This window comes from Lithobates pipiens, unplaced genomic scaffold (genome assembly GCF_037356315.1).
Source record: "Lithobates pipiens isolate NorthernLeopardFrog02 unplaced genomic scaffold, aLitPip1_a1.2 Scaffold_18, whole genome shotgun sequence".
In the NCBI taxonomy this organism is placed as follows: Eukaryota; Metazoa; Chordata; class Amphibia; order Anura; family Ranidae; genus Lithobates; species Lithobates pipiens.
Window position 1 is genome coordinate 499,118,846 of NW_027507758.1, and position 27,585 is coordinate 499,146,430.

A 27,585-nucleotide genomic window follows, 5' to 3' on the forward strand; every position below is an offset into this window, starting at 1 on the left:
ATTCTCCTCTCCCCATCCTCGCACAACAGGGATCCCAGAAAGGTTTAAAGCATGCTCTTCTTGCTCCTGCTCATCCGCCCCGGCACCATCCTCCTCTGACTCCTCATCAGACTCCTGTTGTTGACTTGTCTCAGATAGAGTAGCCCCCCCCTGGGAATTCATCCAGCATTGCGACTTCCTCATCTTCCCGCTCCTGCTCCTCCACAGCCTGATCAATGACACGACGCAATGCACGCTCCAGAAAGAAGGCATAAGGTACCATGTCACTGATGGCGCCATGGCTGCGACTGACCAGTTTGGTGATCTCCTCAAATGGCCGCAGAAGTCTGCATGTGTCGCGCATGAGCAGCCACTGGCGCGGTGAAAAAAAACCCAGCTCCCCAGAACCGTTTCTTTCGCAGAGTTCATACAGGTAGACGTTAACTGCACGTTTCTGCTGGAGCAGCCTATCAAGCATATAGAAGGTTGAGTTCCATCGCGTCGGGCAATCGCAAATAAGACGTCTGACCGGCAGATGGTGTCGCCGCTGAATGTCAGCAAGGCGAGCCATGGCCGTGTAAGATCTTCTGAAATGGGCCGAGATTTTCCTTGCCTGCCGCAAGATGTCCTGGACCCCAGGGTATTTGACAAGGAATCGCTGCACGACCAAGTTTAAGACGTGTGCCATGCACGGCACGTGCGTGATTTTGCCCTGTTTCAATGCGCTAAGCAGATTGGCACCGTTGTCACACACCACTTTACCAACTGTCAAATTGAGCGGTGTTAGCCACTCATCTGCCTGTGAACGCAAAGCTGAAAGGAGTGCCGGGCCAGTGTGGCTCTTTGCTTCCAGGCACAACAGACGCAGCACGGCATGGCAACGTCTCACCTGGCATGTGGAATAGGTTCTGGGGAGCTTGGGCGGTGCAGTGGAAGAGACGCTAGCAGCGGAAAAGGAGGAGGCAGCTGAGGAGGAGAGGGAGGAGGATGGAGTAGGAGGAGGAGAAGAAGAGTCAGGCCTGCATGCAATCCGTGGCGGTAAAACCAAATCTACACGGGTGCCACGGGTTACATGCTTGACGGCCGTCAGAAGGTTCACCCAGTGGGCAGTAAAACTGATATACCTTCCCTGCCCGTGTTTGCTAGACCACGTGTCTGTGGTCAGATGTATCTTGGCACCGACACTGTGTGCCAGAGATACATTCACTTGCCGCTGAACATGGCCATATAGCTCTGGGATGCCCTTCTCTGAGAAATACTTCCTTCCTGGGACCTTCCATTGTGGTGTTCCAATGGCCACAAATTTGCGAAAGGCCTCCGAGTCCACCAGTTTATATGGCAGTAGTTGGCGGGCTATGAGTTCTGACAAGCCAGCCGCCAACCGTTGGGCAAGAGGGTTATCCGGCGTCATCATTTTTTTACGCTCAAACATTAGGCCCACGGAAGCCTGCCTTTTTGCAGAAAAATGTGAGCTTGGCGTGATGGAAGGTGGAGTGGAGGACAATTGTGAGGAGAGAGGAGAAGGAGAAGTAGAAGACGAGGCTGGACGGTGAGAGCCTGCAGTGTGGCTTTGTGTGTTCCGTTGCTCCCACTGGGCTCGGTGATGGCTGCTCATGTGCCTTCTTAAGGCGGTCGTCCCTAGGTGAGTATTGGGCTTACCGCGACTAACGCGTTGACTGCAAAGATTGCAGATGGCAACGCTATTGTCAGCAGCGGACACGTTAAAAAAAGCCCACACTGCGGAGCCATGTGCCGGTGTCCTGGGAGCGCCAGATGTGACCGTACATGGTCGATGACTCGCTCCTGATACATTTGCAGTCTGCTTTGTCCCTGCTGTGCAATGTAAGTCATTGCTGCTTCTCCTCCCTATCTGCTGGTCCATATCTCCCTCTGAACTCCCCTCCTCTTCCTCTCTTGTGGGCACCCACGTGACATCACTAGACACGTCATCATCAACGTCACCTTCCCCACCGCTATAAGTAGAGATCTCGGAGTAGGCAGCAACACCGGGGACCAACCTCCTCCTTGGGCTGATCTGGGTACTGGCGTCAGACTGCTGAGTAGCGCTTGTTGCTACCTCCTCTTCCTGATCCAATACCAAGAGTGGCTGCGCATCAGAAATGTCCTCTTGATATGGATCGGAAAATAATTCCAGTGACTCAAGCGGAAGGTATGTGGTGGTGGTGGTGGTGGTCGTGTTGTTGGTGGTAGTGTCTTTGGGGGTGCACATAGCAGAGAGTGAAGAAGAGGGTGCAGATCGAGAGGATGAGGAGGGTGCAGAAGAGTAAGGCTGAGCGAGCCACTCAACCAAGTCTGGTGCATCCTTTAAAGTAATTGAACGCACCTTCTGCAACTTCCCACTTTGGCTCAAGCCTGTTGCTCCTGCCCTACCCCTACCACCCCTGCGGAAGGGCCTGCCTCTTCCTCTGCCTGTCATTTTTTAAATGACCCTGTGACAAAACTCTTAGTCCCTATACCGATGAAGGACTGCTGCAGTATAGGGCAGCGGTCAGCAGTGGTGCACGTCAACCCTATCTATTGTGGACCGATAGCGGTCCTTACAGAACAGCAGACTGTACCGCACTCAAGCCTATGTACCGTAGCACCCTATACCAAGTTACCAGTCCTTATAAGAACTTTTGTGGAACAAGCAGGTTGTGTGTTAGTGATTAGCAGACTGTACGTCAGTCCCTATACCGCTGAAGGACTGCTGCAGTATAGGTGAGCGGTCAGCAGTGGTGCACGTCAACCCTATCTATTGTGGACCGATAGCGGTCCTTACAGAACAGCAGACTGTACCGCACTCAAGCCTATGTACCGTAGCACCCTATACCAAGTTACCAGTCCTTATAAGAACTTTTGTGGAACAAGCAGGTTGTGTGTTAGTGATTAGCAGACTGTACGTCAGTCCCTATACCGCTGAAGGACTGCTGCAGTATAGGTGAGCGGTCAGCAGTGGTGCACGTCAACCCTATCTATTGTGGACCGATAGCGGTCCTTACAGAACAGCAGACTGTACCGCACTCAAGCCTATGTACCGTAGCACCCTATACCAAGTTACCAGTCCTTATAAGAACTTTTGTGGACCAAGCAGGTTGTGTATTAGTGTTTAGCAGACTGTACGTCAGTCCCTATACCGCTGAAGGACTGCTGCAGTATAGGGCAGCGGTCAGCAGTGGTGCACGTCAACCCTATCTATTGTGGACCGATAGCGGTCCTTACAGAACAGCAGACTGTACCGCACTCAAGCCTATGTACCGTAGCACCCTATACCAAGTTACCAGTCCTTATAAGAACTTTTGTGGAACAAGCAGGTTGTGTGTTAGTGATTAGCAGACTGTACGTCAGTCCCTATACCGCTGAAGGACTGCTGCAGTATAGGTGAGCGGTCAGCAGTGGTGCACGTCAACCCTATCTATTGTGGACCTATAGCGGTCCTTACAGAACAGCAGACTGTACCGCACTCAAGCCTATGTACCGTAGCACCCTATACCAAGTTACCAGTCCTTATAAGAACTTTTGTGGACCAAGCAGGTTGTGTATTAGTGTTTAGCAGACTGTACGTCAGTCCCTATACCGCTGAAGGACTGCTGCAGTATAGGGCAGCGGTCAGCAGTGGTGCACGTCAACCCTATCTATTGTGGACCGATAGCGGTCCTTACAGAACAGCAGACTGTACCGCACTCAAGCCTATGTACCGTAGCACCCTATACCAAGTTACCAGTCCTTATAAGAACTTTTGTGGAACAAGCAGGTTGTGTGTTAGTGATTAGCAGACTGTACGTCAGTCCCTATACCGCTGAAGGACTGCTGCAGTATAGGTGAGCGGTCAGCAGTGGTGCACGTCAACCCTATCTATTGTGGACCTATAGCGGTCCTTACAGAACAGCAGACTGTACCGCACTCAAGCCTATGTACCGTAGCACCCTATACCAAGTTACCAGTCCTTATAAGAACTTTTGTGGACCAAGCAGGTTGTGTATTAGTGTTTAGCAGACTGTACGTCAGTCCCTATACCGCTGAAGGACTGCTGCAGTATAGGGCAGCGGTCAGCAGTGGTGCACGTCAACCCTATCTATTGTGGACCGATAGCGGTCCTTACAGAACAGCAGACTGTACCGCACTCAAGCCTATGTACCGTAGCACCCTATACCAAGTTACCAGTCCTTATAAGAACTTTTGTGGAACAAGCAGGTTGTGTGTTAGTGATTAGCAGACTGTACGTCAGTCCCTATACCGCTGAAGGACTGCTGCAGTATAGGTGAGCGGTCAGCAGTGGTGCACGTCAACCCTATCTATTGTGGACCTATAGCGGTCCTTACAGAACAGCAGACTGTACCGCACTCAAGCCTATGTACCGTAGCACCCTATACCAAGTTACCAGTCCTTATAAGAACTTTTGTGGACCAAGCAGGTTGTGTATTAGTGTTTAGCAGACTGTACGTCAGTCCCTATACCGCTGAAGGACTGCTGCAGTATAGGGCAGCGGTCAGCAGTGGTGCACGTCAACCCTATCTATTGTGGACCGATAGCGGTCCTTACAGAACAGCAGACTGTACCGCACTCAAGCCTATGTACCGTAGCACCCTATACCAAGTTACCAGTCCTTATAAGAACTTTTGTGGAACAAGCAGGTTGTGTGTTAGTGATTAGCAGACTGTACGTCAGTCCCTATACCGCTGAAGGACTGCTGCAGTATAGGGCAGCGGTCAGCAGTGGTGCACGTCAACCCTATCTATTGTGGACCGATAGCGGTCCTTACAGAACAGCAGACTGTACCGCACTCAAGCCTATGTACCGTAGCACCCTATACCAAGTTACCAGTCCTTATAAGAACTTTTGTGGAACAAGTGAGTTGTGAATGTTTAGCAGACTGCAGCAGAAGGGCAGCAGTCAAGTATAATATCCTTTCTATATTTGGAAGAAAGAATATTATACATGTACAAGCCTATTACTGTACCACTGATACCAGTCCTGAAAAGAACCTTTGTGGAACTAATAATAACAGCAAGTCTTTAAAATTACCCTCACTGCCTGACAACACTGCTTCCTTCCTGTCCCTATACAAATTGGCAAAAAAAGAGAACGATTAGTGGTTACTGGAACAGCTCTTTTGTGGACCTTGATAGTAACAGCTAATGATGATGATGATGATGATGATGATGAAAGACTAATCTGGCTGTCCCTGTAGCATACACCGTCCTTTCCCTTTCTCTAAACTAACAAAAGACACTCAGGCTGCTGCAAGAATCAGCAGCACAGCAAACCTATCAACACCTAACACCTATACCAGTCCTGAAAATAACTTTTGTGTACCAAATAGCTAGTGGTTTATCTCTCCCTACTCCACACAGGAACCTGTCCCTATCGTAACAGAAGAAAGAATGTAAAATGGCCACCGGATCGGGTGTATTTATAGGTTAGGGGGAATGTACAAGTGTCCATGTGCTGTCATGTCTCAATTGGCTGTCCTGTATCACATGATAAACGTGTCACCAAAGGTTAAAGTTCTTGTATACATTAAACACGTAAGTCCGCCGCGGCGAACGACGGAAAAAGGCGTTCGAACGTGCGGACCGCGAATGTCGGAAATTCGCCGCGAAACGACCGCCGGGCGAACCGTTCGGCCATCACTAGTGAGGGACATAAAGCACACCTGTTCTCCCACCTGTCCTCCCACCCTCAACAGGGGTTACCCGCAACCGACACATCACTTGCCTCCACATGCAGACTGGCTGCCATCCCTGGTAGTGTGTCTCAACCCCAAAGGTTAATGTTAACTAAAGTTGCACTTGAATTTCCCTTACATACTGCCCTTTTGCAGCACAAGGCTGGTTAATCTATAGAGTTGCATAGCGTGACTCCCAAGTGAGGTTCACTTGATACACCAAGCTTAAACTTAGGATAGTAAAATAAATTGAGAGAAAGAGCTGGGAACACACTGCTCAAAGCCACCTCTGAGGATCTGATGAGCTGCTGAAGAGATCCGGGTGCCTGCCTAGTCCTCAGCCAGGGAAATTCAATGGAAACAAAGAAGAATGGCATTACATCTGGAAGTAAAATCAAAAGAATTTATTGAAAGTCCATAAAATCAAGCGAACATGACAAACATCAAATCCAAAAAGGTGCTCAGTGGATGTGTTTCACATAGACGAGCTTATTCATCACTCAAATATAAGTGAGTAAGCACGTCTGTGTGAAACGCGTCCACTTAGCACCTTTTTTGGATTGATGTTTGTCATGTTCGTTGATTTTATAGACTTTCAATAAATTCTTTTGATTTTACTTCCAGATGTGCCACTATTCTTCTTTGTCTCCATTAGTAAAATACATTCTTCTTAGTAAAAGCAACCATGCTTAAAAATTTACAAATAGTGATAATTTTTCTATTTTGTTTCCCTCACCTGATCACCTCTTGGCCTTTGTAGCTAAAATTCAGTAAAAGGACAGTAAGGAAAATGGAGTGCAGGGAAGGTTAATAGGAGTCACAAGACTCTTTAAAGTGGTTCTAAAGCCAAAAGACTTTTATCTTAAAGTGGTTGAAAAGTCAGAAGTGTTTTAAAAAAACCTTCTGTGTGCAGAAGCCCCCTAATACTTACCTGAGGTCCATCTAGATCCAGCAATGTTGCACGAGAGACTCGGCTGCCTGGGACTCCCCTCCTCATTAGCTGACATAGAAGCGTGGTGCCAATGGCTCTCGCTGCTGTCAATCAAAGTCAGTGAGCCAATGCGGAGAGAAATCGGTCAGGACCGACTCCGAGTCTGAATGGACACAAGGAGCTGCTGCTTGGCTTCCCCATAGCAAGCTGTTCGCTGTGGGGGCACTCAACAGGAGGAAGGAGCCAGGAGCACAGAAGAGGGACCCGAGAAGGATCTGGGCTGCTCTGTGCAAATCTGCTGCACATAGGTGGTAAGTATAAAATGTTTCTTAATTCCACCAAAAAAAGGAGACTTTAGTATCACTTTAATGCATTCCCTACATTAAGGAAAAAAATGAATTCAAAGCTTGCTGTCCTCTCCCAGCTCCCAAAATACTTACCTAAGTCCTCAATCGATCCAGCGCTATGCACAACTGGATCTTTGCTCTCCTCTCTTCCTTTTCACACAGGGACTCAGGCTGTCAATCATATGCTGTGAGAAGGAAGAGGGGCGGGGCCAAGCCAAGCGCTTTATATGTGTCTATGGAGGGTGGCTCCTCAGACACATTCAGGAGCGAGCACATGGCTTGCTATGGGGGCACACTAAGAAGAGGAGGCACCAAGATCGCCGGTGGTGGACCCCAGTAGAAAAGGTTCCATGCTGCTCTGTTCAAAACCATTGCATAGAGCAGGTGAGTATAATATATTTATTATTTTATTTAAAAACAAAATGTTGCCTTTAGTAACATTTTAAAGTTTGGGAGCATAATACTATGCTTTTTCTTGGTGGTCTTTACAGTTAAGATGCATTTTTAGACCTCATGCTGACTACAATAGTGAACTATCATATTAACGTTAGTGATCCTTTCTTAACAGGATCAAACACGTAACAACTTTCCTTTTAGAATTTCTGCCAATTTACAAGAAAACATTAGCATTAGATGTTATGTAAGTGCTTCAAAGCAGGTATTTACCCAGATAATGGTAGTATATTGTTTATAAAGTACCTATTCAGTAAAAGTAACGCGTTGCCTCGGATGACTTTACAGATTGTGAAATAGATTAGTAGTGCAGTAGAGGTGTCATGTTTGACCACAAACTGTCAATTTGTAGTAATAATATACACATACACAACTCCCTGTTGAGTGCCGTTGTGGTGACCAAATTGTTTCCAAAGCACACATGATTCTCTACTAGTCTCCAGCACAACGGTTTGGGAACATCAACAAGAAAGATTTTTCCAAGAGAATTCTGTATGTTTTCTATTGTCAGTTTGGCATAAGCGGTAAAAATATGCTGACAACCATCCAGCATCATTTGGTTGCATGGCAAAGACTTGTTCTTTTTTCTTTTTTTTTTCCTGGTAAATAACTTCTAATCAAAATAATCATTTCCAGCTGAATTAACTGATCTATTTCTTCACTGAAAAATGCAAATGATTGATTTCATTATGTGCTTGGTTTTCAATTTAAACAAGACATAGTAAACTTACGTAGATAAAAAAGGACATAAACAACTAAGTGCAAAATATTGTAATCCAACTATAATTAAATTGCTTAACACTAACAGATACTTTAAAAGTGCAAGGCTGTGATAAATCTGTGAAGATTTTAATTTATGCAGCTCATGCTATATCTAGTATTCGTTAGTCAAATTAATTTGGACTTGTTTCATAGCTTATCCAAACCACTTTTAACGTTTTAATGGGTGGTATGTTCCTGACATACATGAGGGATATCTTCCTGACACTCATTAAACCAGAAGAAGTGACTTGGATAAGCTACAAAATGTATCCAACAGTACAGAACAAGTCTAGTTGAATTTGACTAACTACCACCATGATAAGCACTGTTAACCTTAGCAAAAAGAAAAGATAAGATTGCGCTATGGACAAATTTACCCGTTTGCTAGACAAGTTTAAATAAGTAAATGTTAAAATGATTATAATAAAGTGAACTGTGAAGGGTTAAAGCTGCCTGTGCTTGAAACCTATCCCTCTAGATGGGAATAGATTAGAAATGTAAAAAGTAAAATAAGCTTTGGCGCTAAAACCTAAATAGTGTACTAAAAATGCTAATACTCTGCAAATTACATAAAATGAAGCCCAATGTGGGAATTTCACCAATACACTGTATACGTGATATTAAAGCTATATGTAAATGGAAATGTGTATCCGTTATCCTACATAGTAACTATGCACAAGTGTGGTAAAAAATAATGACTATGCACAAGTGTGGTAAATGATATGATAAAAATTACAACTAATCTATCACAACTAAAAATGTAGGTGCTTTGACAAAAAGTGCTTTAGCTCACGTAAATGAGCCAATACTTATATTCTAAAAAGTGACAATCAAAAGGACATTGTGAAAATACCAAGTGAAAACATCAAAAAAATCAAAAAAATCATATAATGTCCAATCCAAAATGTGTTATAATGTCCAAAAAAATAACAATATTTGTTCAAAGTCGCATCATCTAGTTGCTGAAAAAACGCATAAGACTTTTATCAGATAGGAAGGTGAAGCAAGGTGACTGGTGAAAACAAGGGTTAAATTCCTCTCCGGTGCGCCACTCTGTGTTAGAGAAAAAATGTATATATGCGCTCACCAGACATTAAACCCTCAATGGGTTAACCAAGCAGGGAAACAGAAGTACAACCATGGTGCAATATTGTTGTAAAAACGTACTATGTTTATTAAAAACAGTTTTACTCACAAATTCCAAAAAAGATAGATCGCTGTGAAATATACTCCGACGTCGCTCTGACGAAACGCGTAGGGCGTGGCCTAGGACGTGCACCTTACACTGCTATTCAAGCAGTAACGCCGGCGGAGTATATTTCACAGCGATCTATCTTTTTTGGAATTTGTGAGTAAAACTGTTTTTAATAAACATAGTACGTTTTTACAACAATATTGCACCATGGTTGTACTTCTGTTTCCCTTCATGTACAAACGCTAAACGGACCATTCACGGAAGGAAGAGTGTAAAATATCCCCACAGCACAGCGGTGGCAGAGCCTCGAGAGAGCTGCACAGTGGCTCATACTGTGACTGCTTGGTTAACCCATTGAGGGTTTAATGTCTGGTGAGCGCATATATACATTTTTTCTCTAACACAGAGTGGCGCACCGGAGAGGAATTTAACCCTTGTTTTCACCAGTCACCTTGCTTCACCTTCCTATCTGATAAAAGTCTTATGCGTTTTTTCAGCAACTAGATGATGCGACTTTGAACAAATATTGTTATTTTTTTGGACATTATAACACATTTTGGATTGGACATTATATGATTTTTTTGATTTTTTTGATGTTTTCACTTGGTATTTTCACAATGTCCTTTTGATTGTCACTTTTTAGAATATAAGTATTGGCTCATTTACGTGAGCTAAAGCACTTTTTGTCAAAGCACCTACATTTTTAGTTGTGATAGATTAGTTGTAATTTTTATCATATCATTTACCACACTTGTGCATAGTCATTATTTTTTACCACACTTGTGCATAGTTACTATGTAGGATAACGGATACACATTTCCATTTACATATAGCTTTAATATCACGTATACAGTGTATTGGTGAAATTCCCACATTGGGCTTCATTTTATGTAATTTGCAGAGTATTAGCATTTTTAGTACACTATTTAGGTTTTAGCGCCAAAGCTTATTTTACTTTTTACTGTTAACCTTAAATATACATATGCATGTGTGTACTTCTGACTAGTATAATAGGTATCAAACAGGATAGGTAGCTAACATGGAGACCTAGAATAAAGGGTAAGACAAAGGGTGGGTAGCTAACTCGGAGATCTAGATTAAAGGGTATGACAAAGGGTGGGCAGATAACTCGGAGATCTAGAATAAGGAGCATCACAAAGGATGGGCAGCAAACTCCGGGACCTAGGATTATTAATATCCCAAACGGTAGACACTTAACTCAGAGACCTAAAATAATGAGTATCACAAAGGGTGAGCATTTAATGCAGATACTTAGAATAATGAGCATCACAAAGGGTGGGCAGCTAACTCCGAGACCTAGAATAATGAGTATCACAAAGGGTGGGCAGCTAACTCTGAGACCTAGAATAATGTCTATCTCAAAGGGTGGGCAGCAAACTCCAAGATCCAGAACAATGGGTATCACAAAGGGTAGGCATCTAATTCCCAGACCTAGAATAATGGGTATGACAAAAGATAGGCAGCTAACCCTGAGACTCAAAATAATGAGTATCACAAAAGGTGGGCAGCGTACTATGAGAAGAAGATGAAGAACAGGCCTGTGTTAGGCTGGCCATTACTTATTATAACAACCCCCTCCCTCCTCTCTCAGATCATGCATAGTGTAAACACTGCTCCAACCCTGTATAGACCACATAAATTTGTGTATATACCGTATATATATATATATATATATATATATATATATATATATATATATGTACAATTTGGCAGCATATTAATTGCCACAGTCAATTTCTACAGATACAATTTTTGTTTCTATATGCTTTGCTTATAAATTAAAAGAAGATATTTAAACATTTCTGTTGTGTACTTTCAGAGTTCCCACGATACTTTGCTCGCCTTCTCATGAATCCACTCTTCTTGATCCTGGTGTTGTCACAGTGCAGCTTTTCCTCAGTCATCGCAGCTCTGTCTACCTTCCTCAACAAGTTTTTAGAGAAGCAGTATGGATCCAGTACCTCATATGCCAATTTCCTCATCGGTCAGTGCCTCTGCCTCCTCCTCTATGAGGTTACTCTTGCTCATAGCTGTTAATGGATGCACAGTTAGCAGTGTAGCTGCATTCGTCTATCACACAAGAACCACAGACAGTTCTTATTTCAGATAATTTGAGAAATAATGTTAAGTTACAACTGGACAGGCTTAGATCTAATCTTTATGTTTTATCTGGAAGAATGTACAGAAAAGGGCAGAAAAGGGATAGGTGAAAAATTCTCCCTGCACCAACAACAGATGGTTTTACATTTGGATGAGTGTTGTTGGGTTGAATCACCCATTGGCTTCATGTAGGTGTATGTTTCGAATGGTGAGAAAAATAATTAATCACAGAAGTGTGTGTCCCTACCCCTCTGTACAACCACACTCTCTCACGGCTGCCTCCTCCGTTTAATTGTCAGTACAGGAAATGCATGAGGGCATTTTCCACCATTATTTGAGTTTGTAATGTTTGCATGTGTTGGTGGAACATTTCATCAGAGATGCCAACGTGCATAAGATTCAGTTTGGCAGCAACTTTATAAAACTAATTTCAGCTTGACTTGGCCTTCAACTAATGTCACCAGTCTACATAAGGAACCCTTTCACAGACTTCAGTTCACAGACTTTCAGTAATCAGAACAATCTTGCAGTTTTAATAAGCTGCTAAACCATTTGCTTCCTCTGAATTCTTGCTTGTTGTTATCACCATAAAGAACATACTCTGCTACTCTAAACCAATAATTTCTTACTGTTCACTCTCAGGACCTATAATATACAGACCTTCAGTGACACCGTGTATCTCTTTTATATCTTGTGTATGCAGGCGCTGTCAATCTGCCATCTGCGGCTCTGGGGATGCTGATTGGAGGAATCATCATGAAGAAGTTCTGTATTTCAGTTAAAGTGATTCCCCGCTTTGCTCTGGCCGTCCTTCTTTTCTCCGTCCTGCTTTGTGTGCCTCTGTTCTTCATGGGCTGCTCAACACAAGAACTTGGGGACAGCAATGGAAGGTATAAGAAGTTTTTTTTTGCATGTTATCTAACAGAATGAAATTGAAAACAGATCGGGGTTAAAAGATGAGACAAAATTAAAACGGACACCACTACTTACCTCCTGGCCTCACTGATTTGTTGACCCAGGTTGATCACGGCATTGTGCAAATTGTGCCTTCTGAGTAACAGCAAAATAGCATGTTAATGCCTTCACTTCATGACTTAAGTATGAAAACAAATATATGGGCAGACATGTACTTTAAAGACAAGACCAACATACAGTAGGTCTTCAGGATGCAACTATTCACTGATTAGCTGAATATGTTATGAAGCTGTTTTTCAAGTCTGTATTTACATTTGAGACCAAGTTTGTCTCAAGATACTGATGGCAACAGCCTTAGGTGCCCATACCTAGCAATGCCAGGAATAGCCATGTTTCTCAGTTCAGCCAGCCAAGGTTTCGCCACTCTCTTTAGTTTGCAATGGAAAATAAAACAGGGAATATGATTGGACAAAAACTATATAGCATGTTGTTTTTTGACAATCAAACCAATTTTAAGATGTAATTTTTCTAAAGCAGATTAGAAAATTAAAGGAATCTGCTGCTATAGACAAGACCGACATTTCCACCTTTTCTACTTTTTTTAGGATGAGGCTTGTTGTTAGAGGACTGTATCTAAACCAATAGCATATTTATATATCTTCTAAAGATAAAAGACCGTGCAATAATTACTTTCCTATGTCAAAACTCTATAAACTATATTTATGCAATGTTTATATTATTGTTCTTATCTAAATGCCGAACACACCTCAAATTATTTGGCAGCATTACAACCAAAATAACGAAGAGAATACATGGGATAATATATTACATTTAATTCCCTGTAATAGAATGTTTTTGTGATATAACATTTTGAAAATGTAAGCAATATTAAATAAGACTCCACAAATGTTAAAAATGTGCAAATGCTGGGGGGTTTGCTGGGCTCTTTCATTCGATTGGCTTCATCATGACATTGTCAGCAGTGATTTATCAAAGACATAAAGTTGGGGTGTCATCAGCTCATGCTTCAAGTGAAAAAATAAATACAAGACTTGCAAACAGCAAACATGTGATAAATTGCTGTACAGACTCCAAAGCTAAGATTGAAGATGATGGGAAAATGGAACAACATGATTTTAATGAAATCAAGAACCCTGGAAGCTGTACATACCACAACTTGAACGAGGCCCCTCATCAGTGGAGTGTAAGCGTTGTTAAAAAAAAAAAAGCACAGGGGGACATTACTTACATTAATAAAATGTGTCCCTTGTGTTGTTGGCTCCTCTTTAGTTGAAATCTTCCTCCTTTCATACCCCCCACCCCTGTTGCAATAATCTTCCAGGGGAACAAAGAGTTTAATAGAGCCAATGGACCTGACATATGCACTTCATAGAATCTGTACTATAACTTCTTTGTATAAAAAAATTATCTTTGAACAAAGAAGGCAGACCTTTCATTAATTTATCCATCCTCCATTCATATATTCAAATTCTATAAACAGAAGAGCAGGACGGAAAGGGCAGGCATAGTAAGCATTCTTAATGTGTGAATATGACACTTGATGTTGTAACACCACAAATGCATCATTTACAACAGGAGAAGCACTAGTATGTACTATTCTAAGACTATAAAATTGCATATGGGAAATTTTTGGAAAATCTTCCTGAACCTGAACTTAAAGCTAAGTAATATACAGTGAATTTTCCATTATGGCTGACGACATACAACACAAGACACATACAACACAAGGCTTTAACCGATAAACTATGAACTCTATTTATCCAGATGCTAGAGGTGAAGGCTGCTTTAAATTAAGCAAAAAAGGTTTGTAAAATGTAATCTTTGCTTGCCATTAACCATGCGTGGTCTACTGCTGGAGTAGGTCAAGAGCACTTTCCTATAAGAACAGAAGTGAATGAAGTTCATGAATAAAGAGTAGAAATGTGTAGTAACTGAAGATTTATGTTGCCTTACAGTACCAATATGACCTGTATCCAAAGATGTGGTTGCTCAGAACATGCTTTTCATCCAGTGTGTGGGTCTGATGGAGTGGAATACCTGACACCATGCCAGGCTGGCTGCAGTACTTCTAACATCTCCACTAAAGTGAGTACAATTCTTCACATAGTTCCGATTCCTGGGATATCTTCCGCTGATACTGTATTTGTGTGTGAATACTCTCCACTCTCAAATCTAAATGAGTAGACTCACTAAAGTGATTGTAATCCCAGATATTTATCATGCTTTTTATGCATAGGGCGCACCACCAGCAATTCATTTTAAAAAGCAAATTTTAAGAAATAAATGTATAAATACCATATTTTTATTCTCATTGCTTAGATCTCACATGACTGATTTTTTTTCCCTACAGCCCAGCAATAAACTGCTCAAGGGCTGGGCTACGTGGCAAAGCATCATGCCATTAACATCTGATGTGCTGCGTCTTTGCCCATCTCCCAACCCAAGCACTGTTGAGCTATAGGGGAAAATAAGTGGTTATGTGCCTCAAGCAGTAAGCTGTGTCCAGTAAGTAAAACAACAACTTAAGCTGGCCTTAGATGGACTGGAATCAATGCTGACCCAGCCAAATTTTGATCCATCTATGGCCATTCGAAAGGAGTCGATATAAGGAGGTTTCCCACATGAACGGTGGGAGCTTAAAGGCTAAGTTCAACCTATGTACCAATATAGCATTGATGTACTTATTTTGCAAAAATAAAAAAAAATTCTATTAATTCTACACAGGCTTACCTTACTCTCTTCATAGCTGTTTAAACACACTACTCAATTACATCTGCCTTACTTCCTGAACAGACTTTAGGTCATGACACAGGAAGGAGTTGTTCAGCTGAGGGTAGATGATGCAGGGTGTGTGCTAATGAGATCAGCTGGTCGAATCCTTCCTGTGTCATGATCTAAAGTCTGACCAGAAAGTAAGGCAAAAGTAATCGAGCAGTGTGTTTAACCACCTCCTGCCCGTGCTATAGCCAAAAGATGGCTACAGTGCAGGCCTTAATTGCCGAGAGGGCGGCCATTTACATCTTCCTGAGATTGCGCTGCCTGCATGCCCTGCTCTGTGATCAGCTGGTCAATGAGACTTGGCTGATCGCAGATCAGAGTAACGGGCCGATCCCAGCGCCTTACCACATGATCAGCTGTCAGGCAATGACTGCTGATCACGTGATGTAAACAGAAGATCGATAATTGTCTTTTTTTCCCCTCACGCTGACAGCGTGTGGAGGAAAAAAAAACAGATCACCAGCTTCTGTCTGAGGGACATTGGTCCCGAATAGGGAGAGCCACTGCTGTTATGCAGTGCCCACCACTGTTGACGATATACAGATGTAAAGTTGAGAACATGTTGTTTAGAGATGTATGATGTTATCTTTGAATATGTAATTTTTCAAAAACCAAATAAAATTTACCCTTTAAAAAAAAAAGTGTGTTCATACTAAGTATGATCAGTCTCCTCCCCTAGTCAGTCCCCTCCCCCTACAGTTAGAACACACCCAGGGAACACAGTTAACACCTTGATCGCCCCCTAGTGTTAACCCCTCCTCTGCCAGTGACATTTATACAGTAATCATTGGCTATTTTTAGCTCTGATCGCTGTATAAATGTCAATGGTCCCAAAATAGTGTCAAAAGTGTCTGATCTGTTTGCCGCAATGTCACAGTCCTGACAAAAATCGCAGATCGCCCCCTATAGTAGTAACAAAAAAAAATTATAATAAAAATTACATAAATCTATCCCATATTTTGTAGACGCTACACCTTTTGCACAAACCAATCAATATACGCTTATTTCGATTTTTGTTTACCAAAAATATGTAGAAGAATACAAAATAGTGTTTTTTTCAAAATTGACGCTTTTTTTTGTTTATAGCGCAAAAAACAAAAACTGCAGAGTTGATCAAATACCACCAAAAGAAAGCTCTATTTGTGGGAAAAAGGGACATAAATTTTGTTTGGGTACAGCGTCGCACAACTGCGCAATTGTCAGTTAAATTGATGCAGTGCCGTATCTTTTTTTATTGTTAGGTAAAAATAACAAACATGTTATACTTACCTGCCCTGTGGATTTGCACAGAGCAGTCTGGATCCTCCTCTTCTCGGGTCCCTCTTCTTCCTGGCCCCTCTCTCCTGTTGAGTGCCCCCCACAACAAGCAGCTTGCTATGGGGGCAGCCGTGTCGAGCCACAGCTTCCTGTGTCCATTCAGATATGGAGCCCCACCTCCTTTTCTCTCCTCATTGGCTGACTGACTTTGATTGATATCAGCGGGAGTCAATGGCGCCACGCTGCTGTCTCAGCCTAAGAGGAGGGAAGTCCCAGACAGCCAATTGTCTCGTGCAACATCCCTGGATCTAGAGGGGGCTCAGATAAGTATTAGGGGGGCTGACGGGGGTTGCTGCAAACAGAAGGCTTTTTATGTTTATGCATAGAATGCATTAAGATAAAAAAAAACCTTATGACTTTACAATCACTTTAATTATAAAAACCAAGGTTAACCATTATTAGGGAGGTTTAAATGTTTTTCTTTTAGGGTTTTCAACCACTTTAAGAGATTAAGCTTGCAGTACACTCAGATCATGAAACATACCACTAATTGTCATATTGCTGTCTGCTTTATTAATTTTTTATAACCATCCTTTGTATTGTCTTTTTATTCCAGTCATATATGAACTGTTCATGTATCAGATCAGGTTCACTTGAGGGAACAGCAAAATCAGGATCCTGCCCTGTCAGCTGTGCCCACCGTCTATTGCCTGTCATGTTCCTCCTTTCATTTGCTTCGCTCATTGCCTGTCTCTCCCATAATCCTCTGTACATGATGGTTTTAAGGTAAGTACTACGAGTATGTATTTTCTGTGATGTTGAACCCACCCAGTTTTCTAATCACCACAAACATTTATATGAAAATACCAAGAGCACTCCCTGGCTGTAGTCTGATGAGTACGTCTGCCAAGTGATCACATCTTTATGTCAAAATGAAATCAGTACATGTGCACACTGGGATCATCCTCTTAATACCTTCCTGCGACAAGACTTTTGATGACCTTTGCGTTACCGAATGCTTGGGCTTTCACATCAAAAATATTGTGGTCCCCTAGTCACAGCTCAGCTGTGGGCAGAAAATGTGGAAAAAGCTTAGACCCAGATGCCAGGCAACTTATGGAGAAAACATCACAGGTTGACACTGTTACTGCTAATTGGTATGCAGCAGCTTATCATTTCAGTCTGCAACAGGAAGTGCTATTACTGGCAGGATACCCAGGTTAGAAGCTTGGCAATAGGTCCATAAAAAAGATTTGCTTAAAGGGATTGTAATCAATCACCTTGTAAAACAACTAAGTCAGTTTAAAATAGTAATGAAAGGGAAAACATTTGTGTGTAAAAAAACATTATAAATAGTTTTTCCCCTTTTTTTAGAAGTGATCTCATATTCTCTGTTCTCAGCTGCATACTGTAAGAGATGGGGGAGGAGAAGCAACAGTACACTGAGCTTCCCAGAGAATGGCTGTGTGGGGGGGGGGGGGGGGGCGTCAGGACAAGTCTGATCACTGATGTCGAGCAGCCATAGCTAGAGAACTGACCACGGTGTGTTCTCCTGCTTAGTGTGGTCAGAGGGACTGGCAGGATCACCAGGGATTTCACATAAAGGAAGCAATACAAAGAGAACAGGATACTTTCTCATACAAGTACATGGTACAGCAGGCACATATCAGGAATATAAAATGTTGGGTTTACATACATAAGTTATACACAGGCAGGAATGATTCCAAACCTATTGAAAAACAGAATTTGGGTTTACGTGCATTTTAAAATTTAAGTGTAGCAACTATGTAACTGTAATTGCAGCTGAAATAAAAATAAAAAAAACATCAGCACAAAGGTTGTAACTTACAATCAGTAGGATGTGTCCCTTGTACTGATTTCTCTTCTGTCAGTAGAACATCTCCTCTTTCCATGCCCACTCCCAACCCCGCTGCCTTAATCTTCCGGTTTGGCAGAAGTTAATACAACTAACAGCTTCTATTAAGGAAACAAAAGGAGGAGAGAGAAGCGCCAAGCCAATCCTTTAAACAGCTTAGGAATTTATTCAGTATATAAGTCTAAAACAACACTAAAAACTTGCATGAAAAATGTTGGAGCACTTGCAGAGTGCTAGAATGGGTGGAAGCATCCACATGCAGTGTCACAGGAGCACAGGAGGACCGCCAGAAAGTCTCTATTGAGGGATCCACGAGCGTTGTGTATTGGCCACAGCTGGAGCCTTGATAAGCCTCATGGAGATGTCGGCTGTGTGTCACTTGGTGGGAGTGATCCAGGGCTGTCAAATTGAGGACCCGCCCACACTCTGTCTGGCCAATCAGAACGCGTTTCGAAGGCACAGCCTCCCCTTCTTCTTCAGCAACTGATGAAGAAGGCGAGGCCGTGCTCCTACCTGCTCTAGCACTCTGCAAGTGCTCCAACATTTTTCGCACAATTTTTTAGTGTCGTTTTATACTTCTATACTGACTAAATTCCTAAGTTGTTTAAAGGATTGGCTTGGCGCTTCTCTCTCCTCCTTTTGCTTTCCTTTTGTTCACTGGGATCGGGTTCCCCAGCCCGCACCTGAAGCAGCCTCCATTTAGAGACTTTTTTAGAGACTAATTTTTAGGGGTTCATCCCCCAGAACCTTCAATCCCCTCACCATTCACATGGTTGCAACTTCATGTATAAGCATGCAGATGCATGCCTTTTCATTTCAATTTTAAACTTTAATCTTTTTCATTAGATGGTTTAGTGCTGAACATTATACTGATATTGTGTATGTTTCCTTCTATTAAAGTGGTTGTAAACCCTCCCCCACAACTTTGTCCCATGTAAATCAGCATAAAAAACCCTAATGAACACTGCTTGTAAAAATCTCCTTACTTGCTTAGTATTGTTGTAATCCTTGTTGTTCTGTAGAATGAAGTCAATGAGCATGCCCAGATCTCCCCCGATTTAAAGCGGAGGTCCACCCTAAAGTGGACCTTCCGCTCATTGGAATCCCCCCCCCCCTCCGGCGCCACAATTGGCACCTTTCAGGGAGGAGGGGGGTGCAGGTACCTGTACAGTACAGGTATCTGCACCCACTTCCGGGATAGCTCTCTGCGGAAAGGGGCGTAGATTACGCCCATTTCCGAAAGTCCCCCGCTGCCTGCTGGGAAACACACAGATCCCAGAGGCAGCGGGTCCATCCTTATTGCGCAGCGCGACTCGCGCATGCACAGTAGGGAACCGGGAAATGAAGCCGAAAGGCTCCACTTCCTGATTCCCATACCCAAGATGGCGGCGGCAGCACCCGAGAGACGATCGAGAGATCGGCTTCGGGTGCCGACATCGCGGGCGCGCTGGGCGGGTAAGTGTCCTTATTTTAAAAGTCAGCAGCTGCAGTATTTGTAGCTGCTGGCTTTTAAAAAAAAAAAAACGGCAGACTTCCGCTTTAAGGCACACTCTCTATGTGCTTATCTATCTGTTATCAGGACTTCCTATGGCATAGCTCTGAACTCTGCTAATCACTCAGAGCTTCCTCCTACACACCATGTGACCAGGTGACATGACAGACAGTCTAAACTTAGCCAATACTGCAGTCTTATCAGCTGAAGCTGATAAGTCTGACAAAGGGAAACATTAGACATCGCCACAAGTAAATACTATGAAATAAACAGGTAAGCTATGAACAGGGAAGAGGGTTGCCATAGAAACGTTGGATTGAGAAGGAGGCTTGGTTAACAGTACAGGAAGTGCTCAATGTAAGGGCGGAAATACACTCCACTGTGGACTCAGAAAACAATACTTAAGATGGCACTGCCTAACCCCTGGAAACAAGTTCTTTAAAGTTTCTTTTAACAGTAAGTAATATGCGATTTGGGCTGGATTACAGTGGCTATAGTCTGACAATTACTTATTATAATGGACTAAATGAAAAGAAGCATCAGAGTGGGAGAGTTTACTTCCTCTTTAAGGAAACAGGATCTCTGAATGGAGGACGGGCAGATGATTGATTTGTGTCTCAAAATTTTTGGAAGAACCTATGTGGGGATCTTCACAAATTTACAAACGTCAGGATTATTCAGATCAAAGCGGTAGTAAACTGTAGCAAAAATTAAAAACAAAAGCTTCTCCCTGCAAGTTAAAGGCATACAAGCAAAAGACTTAAAATGAAGCCCTCCAGCGGTGCACTGTCACCACTGACGGAGCTTCCATCTTCATCTGGTCTCCCCCCTGGGTTTTGTGGGCTCTGACCATTTGAATGGCCGTGCCATGGAGACGTGGCACACAGCTCTGAAGGGATGGCATGAGTATGCCGTTCCTTCAGAACGCATGCACCGGTGACATCACCGGCAGCAGAAACAGTGAATACCTCCTAAACTGGAGATATTCCTTGTACCTACAGGTAAACTTTATTATAAGCTTACCTGTAGCTACAAGTGTTCAAGCTGCATTTACTACTGAATGCAAAGGATTAAGTTAGAAATAATTAAAAATGATTGTTCTCTTCTTCCCTACATTTGTTTTCTTTCTTATTTTCTCCTTGCATGGTATACATGTTGTTAATATCAGCCAGTATATGTTTGGCCTAAATGGAAACTTGAATATAGAGTTCCAATTCACAGTCAGTCCCATGCACCACTTCTGTGCTAAACCTAAAAGATGCATGGAATGGTTGCCTAATGACGCGTACACACGACTGGACTTTCAGGTAGACTAGGTCCGCCAGAATCAGTCCGTCGGACAATCCGACCACGTGTGGGCTAATCCGATCGTTTTTCATTAAAAAAAATCAGACGGCCCTAGAAATAGAACATGTTTCAAATCTGTCCGACTGACTCAATTCCTATCGGGAAAACCGTTTGTCTGTAAGCTGGTCCGACGGACCAAATATGACGCGAGGGAAACTATTGGCTATTGGCTATCGAACTTCCTTTTTTAGTCCCGTCTTACATCATCACGTTCAAAACAAACGGAATTTCGAACGGACTTAGTCCATTCATGTGTGGGCAAGTCCATTCATTCGGAAGGCCCGTCGGAACTCTGCCAAAAGTCCGTCAGGAAGACCGTCGGACCTAGTCTGTCATAAAGTCCGGTCGTGTATACGCGGCATATCTTGAACGAAGTCCCTTGGACACCATAATTGCTAATTTAAAAGTTATGGAAGCGTATCTTTTTTTCTAACAGTCTATTTCACTGTATTTCAGGGTGGTACCACAGGATGAAAAATCATTTGCTATTGGAGTCCAGTTTCTTCTTATGAGGCTTCTCGGTGAGTGTGGAAAAAAAAGTGGTTAGCTGCTAGTTGCAGGGAGCAATCTATAATGAGCACAGAAATACGTCTCTAGGAAAAACGTGATACTGTCAGATTGCTGGGAAAGCTGCTGCCTCCCATGTTTTCCTGTTATTAGTAATAAGATACGTTTTCAATGAGTAAACCGCCAAAGTGAACCACTACCCATGTTGTGGTAACAGAGTCTGTTTAAGATAACTACCTATTACATGCCTAAATCTAGTATTTTAGTTAACGCCTCATATTCTGTTTCCCAGCTTGGTTGCCTGCCCCAGCACTCTTTGGACTTGTTATAGATTCTGCCTGTATTCGATGGTCTACATCATGTCACCAGAAGAAAGGAGCATGTCGATATTATGATAATGATTTGCTGCGAAACAGGTATTGTAATGTATAAATTGGTTCTTTTTTTTATGTATGCAGCTTAATTTTACAAAGCATTAAAAAGTTACAGCAAAACAGACTACCACAACATCCCTGCTTTTCAACCTCCCCAACAATACATCTACCTGGATATTTCAGATGTATTTTGATCAGTAAAAGCAAACATTATATTAAAGTTAGAGAAATACAGGAATGGCGAGTGTCGTCTTTTTTGCCCTTCAACCCCAACGGATATTTATTATTTATTTAGTTATTTGAGGTAATTATATAGGGCCATCAATTTACACAGCACTTTACATATGTATTATACATCTACATAAGTCCCTGCCCTCAAGGAGATTACAATCTAAGGTCCCTGATTCACATTCATACATACACATACTAGGACCAGTTTACACAGTAGTGAATTAACCTACCAGTATATCTTTGGAGTGTGGGAGGAAACAGGAGTACCTGGAGGATACTCACATGGTCACAGGGAGAAATTGCAAACTCCAGGTAGGTAGTGTTGTGGTTGGGCTTTGAAATTACAACCCTAGGGCTGCTATGCAAAGGTGCTAACCGCATAGCCACTGTGCTGGCCAGATATTCAGTAACCTGCTGTACCATAGATTACGTCAGCAATTAATTACACATTTTGTATGTATTACAATCCTCCAATTTTTACTATTATTACTCCTTTGCATTCCCCAGGACTTTTCCACTTAGAAGTCGGTTTCCAATCCAAAGTAAATAAAATTTGTTTAAGTCTGCTCAGTACTGCCTTGGTATTAGGACTAAAGCCTGGTGCAACTAACCATTGCACCCAAACACTATAAGCCCTTGTACACATGGTCTGAGATTCTGACTACCAAATCCGTCTGAGTAATTCCGACGGTTTAATTCCGGAAGAGGTCCGGAAGTGATGTTGCATACACACGGTCGGACTAAGTTGACGAAAAATCCGATTGTACATAACGTGATGACGTTATTTCGTTAGACGGGACTACGTTCAGGCTAGTAGCCTATAGCTTTGGTCTAGGAATTTTATCTGAGCATGCGTGGCATTTTGTCCGTCGGAGTAGGCTACACATGATCGGAGTATGTCCGATAGGAGCATTTTGTCGGAAAATTTTACCGGCAAGTTGGAAAACTTGGTCCGTCGGATATTCAGACGGGAACAGTCCGATGCAGACCACACACAGTCGGAATTTCCGACAAAACGGTCCGATAGGACACATTCCGTCGGAATCTCCGACTGTGTGTACAAGGGCTTACAGTTACCTAAAGTTCCATTCTGTTGATAGTATTTTTTTTTTTTTTTAGCATGGGATTGGTTTTTTTATCCATTCATGAAGGGTTGGGGAGCAGAGATCTATTTTTTAGTAATTCATTTCAAAGCAGTACATTTTTGAGTGTTTATATATACCAGGGGTCTCCAAACTTTCTAAACAAAGGGCCAGTTTACTGTTCCTGAGACTTTTGAAGGGCCGGACTGTGGCCACATTGGAAATAGAAAAGGTCCCAGCATCTGTGGGAAAACACAATGTTGGTGTCAGTGTCATTGTTGGTGTCAGTAGGAGGAATTGTGCCCAATCATTGATGTTAGTGGAAGGAATTGAACCCCTTCTTAATTACCATTGGAAGGAATTTAGTTCCATCACTGGTGTCATTGGGAGAACTTGTGTCCAATCAATGGTGTAATTGGGCCCTATTGTTGGTGTCACTGGGAGAAACTGTGCCCCATCATTGGGCAAAATTATATTTTATATGTAAATGTTCCTGCTCATGAAGGTAGTCAAGACCATAAGTACAGTATATTTCTTGGTTTCCCAGTCTGCAGTTATGACTTCCACTGCCACATGAAGACAGAGGCATTGCTACTGCATGCACTTGCATATTAGCAAGATACATTTTCATAACACCAGAGACATGTATTGACTCCTGACTGGTAAAATCATGGCTTTTCTTTTTATTTCCAAAAAATTTTTTATTCAAGTTTTACCAAGTGTCTACAAACATTGGTTACACGGTATATGACAATTCTTGTATGTAGTACAGAAATATAATTGACCGTTATACATACAATGCATAGGCTTTTCTAATCTGTTGTAAAAAAACAGAGCCAAATAGGCCACCAGAAGGTAGTTGTTGGTTACCATTCTTTCTTTCACAAACCTCTTTTTCTCCATAGGTACCTTGGTCTCCAGATGGGATACAAGACCTTGGGAATCTTGTTACTGGCTTTAACTGCTTGGAAAGTGAAAAAGAGTCGAGAATATAACTTGCAAGAAAAAGAATGTGGCGTGGCATAGCTCACAGCTCATAGACTTCTGGACTTCATCCTTCTGCCACTCCCCGAGACTGTATTTCTCAGGGCCAGACACTGCTACCACTGCCAGGACCACTCCTAACAATGCATATAACAAGACTGATTCTATAGTCAGCAGGGCAGGACTGAGAACAATATAAAGTGTCCAACTTCAGAGACAGAAAAAAAAGTGCCTGGAGATGAAAGTGCAAACTGCAAATCAACATTGTATCTATGAAAGCACTAAAAAAAACTAAAGTTACACTTAATGTTCCCATGAAGGGCCAAAAAACTATATTTATTATTCATGCTGCCCTAAAACCATGAATGACGACGCCCTTTTCTACAGGCCCTGCCATTTTCTCACTAATCATGTTACACAATATCACAAAATGAAACCAGAAGGTGATGTAGAAGACAGCAAGCTTTCTCATTTGTACGGAGAGTATCATCTACCAAAATGCTGCAAAGAAATAAATTCTGCTTATTGTCTGAGCTACGGAGAATCTTTTGGCTTCACTTGGCAGTTCCTTTGATTTATGCTGCCGATTCATGTACAAGTTTGAAAAAGTGTTCAGAGAACACAGAACTGAAGAAAACACATGAAGCAAGCTGTAAGCATTGTTCCCTGGTGCTGCCCACTCTTACCCTGTTGGCCTAGGTCTAAAGTTCTGAGTGGTGGTGTATGCATTTGTCTGCATTAGGAACCAAAGCCGTAATCACAAGCATCCATTTATGTCTACTGGGATTTTCAAATTAGAAGATATTTATACTTTTCTTAACAATTCACAATCTAATTTGAGAACTTAACAGCACAAAACTGATATTTCTAAAACTTTTTGTAATGTTATTATAAGCAGAATTTCTATGTGTCATTCAAGTGCTGATACATAAGGCTCAATTCACAAGGTTAACACACCAGGATAAGAATCCTTATTTTGAGAAATTTAACAGATTTATTTTTTTCAATTCAGTGAAATTTTAAAATAACAGTTATACAGCTGAAATTAGAGTGTTTTACCTGCTTGTTCGCTTTCTCCTCCATGAAGTACACCAAGCTGCACATGGGCAACTTAGTATATATTCTGGACATACCTCGTGCCAGAATGCATTATCTAGCATGTACAGATGTTACATCATCCTGGCCCAGCCACTCAGGGTGGCCAAGAATCTTGAACCTGGGTAAACATTGGGTGGCAGCGAGGGAGCCAGGGAAGGTGAGTTTAGATCCACTTGAAAGCTTGTGAATTGAGCTTATAAAATCTACCAAGCTATAATTTAATATACATAGTATTTTATTAATTTTACAGTGTTTTACCAAAAATTTTATAGGGTGCTCCACTGGGATGTACTTTTGTAATGAAAATGAAGAATGAGCGTTTTTTAGACGGATATGGAATATTGTGCAGGCGATTGAGTGTAGCATTACTGAAGCTTTCTTGCTGTCATAGGCTGCTGATTGCAAGAAGAAAATAAAATTACCAACAATCAATAGATCAATTGCAGCCATTGGTGACATGAATCATAAAAAAGATATGTAAAAAGATTGTTTTTACTCGCTTCCTTTACCTAAGAAGACCTGTAACAGCACTACATATTCATGGGGTTTACTCCCACGTTATTAGCAGTACCAGTGATGTCTACTTGTGTGAAGGCATTCTTCAACACACCTTACAGCATAAGTTACAAAATACTCTACTTCTAAACCACTCTAAGGAGCTCCTGCACACTGTCTATATGCAAAGTGATTCCACTTCTTTCAAGAAAGGCAAGAAAGGTAAAAAGAAGCACATGGACTGAATGTTCTGTACCTTATGGAGTGGTCCATGGTGGAAGTCCTCCTAAAGAAGGACCAAGTCAAATACAGGTTGATTAATAATGATGGTTGAACAATAATATTTCCAATATTGCTAAGAAAATAAATAAATAATGTTTTGTGGATCTCTTCCAAGAAGTCAGAGACCATTTTTGGTGCGTTAAAAATCAAACTGATTGGCCCAGTGCTGCATTAGATTATCCTCTTCCAGACAATTGTGGCATTTAGGTGACAACCAAAATGTCTGTGATTGCTTTCAGGTTTCAACATACACGCAGTCTATGTCTATGAATGGCTTGGGTGGGGTTGGAACCCCTTGCCATGAGCAGAACTGTTCTGAATTTTCCTCATTCACAAGCACAATGAGCAGTGCTTTCCCATGGATTGCACAAAGACATCATGTAAGGATGCCATTGTACTGAATAGTAACTGCTGTACTGAGGCCTTTGGACACAAAGTTCACTCCTAGGCCCGTATCTATTTTTTGGTTGGGTAATATGTACAGCTGGTGTGCTATTACCACAGGAAGACAAGACATAGGTGAACTTGTAATGATGGGGGCAGTTTACCTGCCTTACTTCTATTGCCTTATTTGGCTTCATTGGAGGAGATGTGAGCAGGAAGCCTATATAAGTGAATGGAGAGGCAGTGGCTGTTCAGACTCACCCGCAAAGCCGAGTTTGACAGGTACTCAGGGACGGGTGCATGGTCGCTAATGCACACTGTCTGCATTTAGGTCTGTACACCAGTTCTGGCATACCTGTTGAACTTGGCTGTGAGGGGGAGTCTGTACAGCTGCTGCATCTCCATTCACTTATATAGGCTTCCTGCCCAAAGATCTAAAAGGTAAACAAATGTCTGTTCACGCTGTACAGGGTTCTACGTCCATGTGAACTAAGCCTTATAAATGTATGTTTGAAAGGAACTTGAGAAGAGAATTATAGGTAGCCAAATAAGCATTGGCATTACACCCAGACTTGTTTCCAATGTAAATTCAGGCATTATGAAGGCCTTCGCTTGTTCCCATAGCCTACTCCTACTTGGGCATTCTTTTCCTATGATACAATATTGTACACTGTTAACCTAACACTGGTAAACTGTTTATATGTTTGTTATGTAAATTATATATAAACATTTATAATGAATACTTAATTGCTTTTCTTTGTCTTTTTTATTCATTTGCAAAAATGTCACTGTTTTCACCAACCATATTAGGTACAGGGCAGAGGTTTTCTTGATGAAGCAAGGGCTAGCTTTGCTACATACATTTGTTTCAATGAGGCTTGTCAGACATAATAAAAAAAGCTGTAGGGGTTCATTGGGATGGGCGATCAGCCCCCTATCCTCTATACACAGCCACTGGCAAATGCGCGTGCATCCACCTCGGAGCTGCATGCAGGCAGCCCATAGA

The 27,585-nt window shown here is 42.2% G+C and overlaps 1 protein-coding gene across 1 annotated transcript in view; it reads left to right on the forward strand.

Annotated features, from left to right (window-relative positions):
- Positions 1-27,326, forward strand: part of SLCO2A1 (solute carrier organic anion transporter family member 2A1) — a 91,638-nt gene extending 64,312 nt beyond the window's left edge. Inside the window, exons 8-14 of the mRNA XM_077488656.1 lie at positions 11,176-11,340; positions 12,160-12,346; positions 14,348-14,477; positions 17,044-17,213; positions 21,599-21,663; positions 21,942-22,065; positions 24,242-27,326. Coding sequence (XP_077344782.1) covers positions 11,176-11,340; positions 12,160-12,346; positions 14,348-14,477; positions 17,044-17,213; positions 21,599-21,663; positions 21,942-22,065; positions 24,242-24,362 — 962 coding nt within the window. The 3' untranslated portion in view covers positions 24,363-27,326. The remainder of the gene's footprint in view (positions 1-11,175; positions 11,341-12,159; positions 12,347-14,347; positions 14,478-17,043; positions 17,214-21,598; positions 21,664-21,941; positions 22,066-24,241) is intronic.
- Positions 27,327-27,585: the final 259 nt, after the last annotated feature.